This window comes from Chanodichthys erythropterus, chromosome 18 (assembly GCF_024489055.1).
Source record: "Chanodichthys erythropterus isolate Z2021 chromosome 18, ASM2448905v1, whole genome shotgun sequence".
NCBI lineage: Eukaryota > Metazoa > Chordata > Actinopteri > Cypriniformes > Xenocyprididae > Chanodichthys > Chanodichthys erythropterus.
In genome coordinates this window covers 14,079,126-14,086,218 of record NC_090238.1, presented here as the reverse complement: position 1 = coordinate 14,086,218, position 7,093 = coordinate 14,079,126, and the positions used below count along the sequence as shown (strand labels likewise).

Below are 7,093 nucleotides of genomic sequence, written 5' to 3'. Positions count from 1 at the left end.
TCTAATAAATATGTACTCATTAAACTCTAAAATGCATTATATGCAAATAATGCAAAATGCATTATTACATGATTTGCATCCAGCTTAATAAACAAATGAAACCGAACACAAAGTAAATGTACAGCTACTTTGGGACATTTTACAAAAATAAAAGTCTGTAAGTGCTCACAACAGACCCTCATTTGAATTAAGTTACACGAAGCTCATTATTGTCAAGCAACTTTCATTAAGCTGGTCCAGTGGTTTAGGTGCGGATTAACCCCAATACCATTTGTCAAGATTGTTAATTGCCTTGTACTCATTGTGCCTTCTGACGTAATCGCAGGCCAGACACGTGTGTTCGGACCAGAAGTATGCCTTTTTAACCTTAAAGTGTTTACGCCAGTCAAAGTACTTCAGGTAAAGCTCCTCATTTTTATCAAGGAACAGGAGGTAATCAGCCAGCTCCTTTGGAGACGGGAAGTCATCGACGTGGATAAAAGCGTTTCCCTGCACAAAGTTCTGATAGTTCTCCCTTGGTGGTCCTAGCACCACAGGTACAGTGCCAACAGAAAGCGGATTGTACAATTTCTCAGTGATGTAGTCTTTGTGAATCGAGTTTTCGAATGCCAAATAGAACTTACAGCTGGCAATTGTGGGGAAATAGTCCTGGTCGGAAATGTACTCACCAAAAGCCTGTCCGTATGCATGAACCTCGATGTGCTTGTACAGTTCATTGTAGTATTTCACCCTGACGTGATCCGGGTTCCAATTGCTAACGATCCAACAAATGAGCTTGTTCTTGCTTGGCGGCACGAAGTCCTCCTCTCCTTGGGCTGCGACAATCGATCCATAAGGCACTTCTATATCAGCATCCTGCCGATAGTTTAGAGTTAAATTAAACAAGTTTTCAATTCCAGGTAACTGAGATGAATGCGACGGTGACTCGAAATTCATCCAAATCCATCTCTGCAACTTGGGCCGATAAGCTGGCGGCATGTTGGATAGGTCGCTGGTGATGTCCCTGTGATGTATGACGACAGCGTCAGATTTGTTGTAAAGGTTTCGGTCGGCGGTGATGAAGCAGCCATCGATACTGAACAAAGAGCTGCAGACGTTTAGGTCGTAGGTTTCGCCAAAAGGCCAAAGCCAGACCAGGATTGTGGTCTGGTTCTGTTCACTTCTGGTGGAAAGGAGGCTTTTCACTCGGGCTGTGGATGTTTCCGACTCGACGGGGCCTGATAACCAGCTCGTAGATGGTTTGATGTACATTAAAAACAGAGTCACAAAGCATCCCAATAAAAAGATACCAAGCAGGAGGGGTCGTAGGATTCTGTAAGTTGGTGCAGATGGCATACTCTGGCCTTTAAACAGGAAACAGATAATGGTGGGAAGGCAAAAAAAACAAAAAAAGGTTATCGGTCATTACATGAAACAATTTTAGTTTGATTTTGAAGTCATTTCTTTAAAAGGTTAGTTCACACAAAAATGAAATTTCTGTCATTAATTACTCACCCTCATGTCGTTCCAAACCCGTAAGACCTTCATTCATCTTCAGAACACAAATTAATATATTTTGATGAAATCTGAAAGCTTTCTGAGCTCCCTATAGACAGCAATTTCAAGGCCAAGAAAGGTACAGTAGTAAAGACATCGTTTAAAGTGACTACAGTGGTTCAACCCAATGTTATGAAGTGATGAGAATACTTTTTGTGCACAAAAGTATTCACAAAAAGTAACAAAAATAATGACTGTTGGCCGGCTCCTGTGTCAGCATCAAACACATGCCTCGTGTTGCTCACATGAACAGTGTTGGCCAATACAGAGCCGGCATTCTGACGTAGAACCAGGAAGCACTGCACTGTGTTTACAACGTGAGAGAAGAAATTGTTGAATAAAGTCGTTATTTTTGTTTTGCTTTTGCGCACAAAAAGTATTCTTGTCGCTTGATAACATTAAGGTTGAACCACTGTAGTCACATGGACTATTTTAATGAAGTCTTTACTATCTTTCTGGGCCTTGAAATTGGTAATAACATTGCTATCTACAGGGAGGTCAGAAAGCTCTCGGATTTCATCAAAAATATCTTAATTTGTGTTCCGAAGATTTTACGGGTTTGGAACGACATGAGGGTAAGTACTCAATGACAGAAATTTGATGTTTGGGTGAACTAATGAATGTGTTAATGAACTGCATTGTGCCATCTTAAGCTAAATTAATACATTTTAATATCCTGAAACTGCTGTTAAATATTTTCTAAACTGTCAGCAACCAGTAGTGTTCCAGCAGCCATATTAGTATTCCCATCCACCACAGACAGTTCTTTGACCTAAAATGACCCGTGTGCAAAGTTTCAGTCAGATAGGATAGGACATATTTCTGTAAATAAATTATTACTTTCCATGACTGGTGCGTTTACTGCACGCTGCCAAAACAGGTGATTGATAATAAAAAATATAGCCTATTTCCATATGTAAATGAAGAATATATAAGTATTAATATATTGCATTCAAATTCAAGGTCTTATACCATGCATCATCTTGCTCGGAGCAGCAGAATAAATGTTTGGAAACAGCCAGTGTTATTTCTCTGAATAATGTGTAGCATATATATCATTATATTATATTATAATGTGAAGCATATATTATATTATATTATATTATATTATATTATATTATATTATATTATATTATATTATATTATATTATATTATATTATATTATATTATATTATATTTAGATTTTCTAGCTTTTTTGCTGCTAATTCAGTTAAGTTAGTAGTTTTTAATACGTTATTTGTTCATTTTTACCAACATTTAAATTATGTTAACTGCTTTCAATACATGCTGCATGTTAACTGCAATATTTAACTAAATATAATGTACAGTAAGTTACTGCACTAATAAAACATTATCTAATGCAACATAATTACATAACTACATTGATTGTACAAGGCAAATTAATTTGCACATACCTTAAAAAAGCATTTAAATCTATTCATATTTCAAAAAGAGCTCTATTATTATAAATATATATATATATATATATATATATATATATATATATATATATATATATATATATATATATATATATATATATATATATATATATATTTGCAATACATATATGTTGTGTCTTGTCTGTCAGCTGATCATATGTATGCTAGCTGTAATGAAGATTTTAGTCCTCGACTAAATTAGCACTTACATGTCTAGCACTTTTGCGTTGTAAAACTGTACAAGGACACTTCAGATATTAAAATACTGCTTATAGACAGTAGAATATGTGGGTATCCACAATCGACATTGTAAGACTTACTGAATAGTTCCAAAATAGTTTATGAAGTAGTTAATTACTTTAGAAAGAAAAAAATATGATAAATATGTATGTACCATCATGACAAAGTCAGCTAATCACAAGCACTGAGAAATCCAACGTATATGCAAAGTAAATAATCTTAAAAATTCACCTGACAGATTTGCTGATATCCAATAGGTAAAATGATTATATGTTCCAGGTTCTTCTTTTTACTACCAGAAGAATGTCAGTCTTAAAATCATAGGTCTTCTCATGAGGGAAAAAGACAGAAAATTGATTACATCTCTATACAATCAAATCACTGACTTTAAAGCTGAATATCAACACTTTGTGTAGAAACGGTGTAACCAAACATTTTAGATTGGGGGAACCAAATTCATCATAGGAAACTGTATATTTATTGACCACTGTTCAGGTGGTACTGTGGCCCTGTTAATTGAATTGGCCAAAATAATTCTGGATCATTACAAAGAACATTCAGATAATCAGTTTTACACATAAGAACACTGCCATCTTCAGGATGTCAAGAGATAATAGAACCAAAAGGCCTATTTACACCAAATATTCATAATGGCAATGACAGTTTTATGATCTGAAAACATTAGATTTTGTTTTTCTGTATACAGAATCCTACGGTTTCCTACATTCCCATACTGCTAAAGGTGTTCCTGAAAACTGCCCTGCACATTTTATGCACAATTCTTCAAAAGTTAATGACTTCAACTTAAAACCAATAGTATACACCATTAAAAAGCAAATACACATTCAATTAACTTACTCAGTAAACTTCAATAAACAACTTAGCTGTACAATTTCACATGCAGTGACTGTGAAATGTGCCAATAAACAAATCTTCACGCTTCCACTTAATAACATCATGTTCTATTTAACTTCAAATCTCTAACATATTTAATCTGACAGATATTAGTGAATTAATAAAGCAAGAAATCAATGAACAAACTGATGACTGACTATAAACTTAAAAGCATGTATGGATCTCCGGGAGTAATAACAACTTGACAATGAAAATGACATTTTCTATCGCTATATATATATAATAAAGTGATTTAGGGTTCTCATATGCTCTCAAATGCTCTATACACCTGTTTCTACTCATATTTATATTGCATTTCAGCTGTGGGGTCAACTGGGGTTGAGAAATGAGCTTTGTGTCATCTCCATAGTGTCCATTTACCATTAATCCACATGTGGACATAAGAGCTGTTTAAAAGGTTTATCAGTGCATCTGTGACTCAATCATCTTATTTCACAGCAAAACCTCTCTGCAAATGAGCGGGACACACAGGGCTTCAGAGAGATTATACACCTGTTATATCAAACATTGGTCACATCCAGTACATAATAGAATAATTACTACAAATGCATGATCTTTTTCTAAAGGTTTAGAAACACCGGACAATAATCAGCTGTTTAAAAGCCCCTAGGGGGCTTTAAATGTCCTGAGGGGAGGGTCATTTAATAAGCAAAGTGTTTGGCATATCCTAACCGCTAACTATTGCACATTTCATATTTCTGGCCAACAATACTCATATAATGCATGATCCCGTTAAAGTAAACAGAGGATGCATGTTTGTGTCTCTCTGGGAGTCTTCGAAAAAGAAAGCCATTTGTTTTAAATGTATTGTGATGTATTTGGGACACAGAGTTGCACGCTGCTAGTTGGCTTGAGTGTTCACGTCTAATAAATAGATGTGGATGAAGGACATGAAGATGAAAAGAAGATGCAAAATCATTAAATATAAAGCATTTGTGTAGCTTATTTAGTAGGCTTTCTGAATTTGTGTCTATCCAATCAGTGATAGGCTATTTAATCTAAAATAGTGTTTCTGCTGTTCACAACATCATAAGTGAATATGGTACCGTGCAAGGTGATGTGCTTTCACCAGTGATGCTGAAGGTCATCTTAAAACAGACTGTCACATCTGACATTTTACTATGCGAAAATATGGCTATTCTTTCAATATGACATGCTCTCTCTCTCTCTCTCTATTCCATCTCGACTGCTTTGTCTATTTTAAGCAAAACCGCATCCAAAAAGGACGCATGAAGCATCCCATGAGAATGAATGTCCCTGCGCTCGTGCCTTGATTAATTATTATAAATCAAAAATCCCCAAAGAGATGAATGAAAAAATGATGTTGCACGCAGTGCGTGATATTTAAAGCCTCTACTCGTGTCGTGCAACATATGCAAAGCATACAGGTAACCTTCATATCGGTAAATCGTTTGTCTCACCTCTCCATCAGCAATCATCCTCGAGGGAAAGCCACATCATGCGCTTCTTTTATTTACATCCCACACACTTCGCATATCGGAATGGTGCTGAAAAATCTCCGATGGAGGCAATATTTGGATAGGATGCACCTGAACCCATAGCCTTCGCGTCAGAGCATCACTGCATATTGCAATGTGTCCGCAATGATGAGAGACTCAAATCAGCGCGTGCAAGACAAAACACGTACGATCCTATGGGTAAGAAACGGAGAGTGCGAGCAAGTGCGTCGCTGGAAAAGACGCCATGTAACGCCGTGTGATGTGATGTAGAATAATGTCCCCCTCCCCACATGCGCCCTGATACCTTTCCAGTGCCCGTGCTGTTCATATGCATGGATGAAATTGTAGATTTAGAGTGTGTGCAAGCGTGCGTGCTTGTGCAGTTAATATGTGCAAATGATGGAATGCAAACAAATGCATGAGATGGGAAATGAAATAGGCTTTGCAATAGTGGCGTTAGACTGGATTATGTATGTACTCGAGGATTATTCCTTTGTTCATCATTGCTGTTTGGATTCAGTGGTTTAGTTTGCAGTCTGTTACAGTCAGCTGTGCATTAGTTAGCCTATACTTAAGTGCATGTGATGACCATTTTAAAAAACGTTTAAAAACATGGATCGAATAATCAGTGATAATTTAATACTTTATTGTCTTAAAAATGATTAATAGATTGATAAATACGGGTTGTTTTCAACCCAAGGGCTGGGTAAATATAGGACAGAACACGTTGGGTTAATTTTACCCAGCAAATTGGGTTATTTAACCCAGCATAATGTGTTGTTTAAACCAGATTCATTTTTACTATAATGCTAGCTTTTTTTATACTCCACACAACCATGGTTTGCTTGATAATTCCTTTATTTTTGATCATATTTTATATTTTGTATCGTTTTCAATACATGGGTCAATGACATGACAGGGCTTTTTTTTTTTTCCAAAGGCCTTAATAAAAATAATAATAATAATAAAAACAAAGATATCACATGTAAGGTAGTAAAACTAGATCTTTTTTATTGAATCCAAAAGGTTTTAATTATATTTCGCTACATATATAAAGGTATTTCGAAGATTTGAAGTGTCAAAAGGTCATTTGGTTTAACCGTCCAAAGGCCAATATAGCCATTTTATTTGTGATCTATACAGTGGCAAGAAAAAGTATGTGAACCATTTGCAGAATCTGTGAAAATATGAATAATTTTAATAAAATGAGTGATCATACAAAATGCATTTTATTTTTTGTTTAGTACTGTCCTGAGTATATATTTTACATGAAAGATGTTTGCATTTAGTTCACAAGACAAAAAAGTAGCTGAATTTATTAAAATGGCCCTATTCAAAAGTGTGTGAACCATTGATTCTCAATACTGTGTGTGGTTACTATGATTCACGAATGTTAATGAATCCCTTGTTTGTTCTGAGCAGTTAAACCACCCAATGGAGATTCTTCAGTTTTCAAGCATTTTTGGCATATTTGAACCCTTTCCAGCAGTGACATTTTG

General features: G+C 35.6%; 1 protein-coding gene across 1 annotated transcript; it reads right to left on the bottom strand.

The window, feature by feature from the left end:
- Positions 1–255: 255 nt before the first annotated feature.
- fut9a (fucosyltransferase 9a) lies at positions 256–1,338 on the bottom strand. The gene has a single exon (XM_067367640.1). It carries the CDS (start codon positions 1,333–1,335, stop codon positions 256–258), a length of 1,080 nt encoding a protein of 359 aa, XP_067223741.1. The 5' UTR covers positions 1,336–1,338.
- Between the last annotated feature and the right edge of the window lie 5,755 nt (positions 1,339–7,093).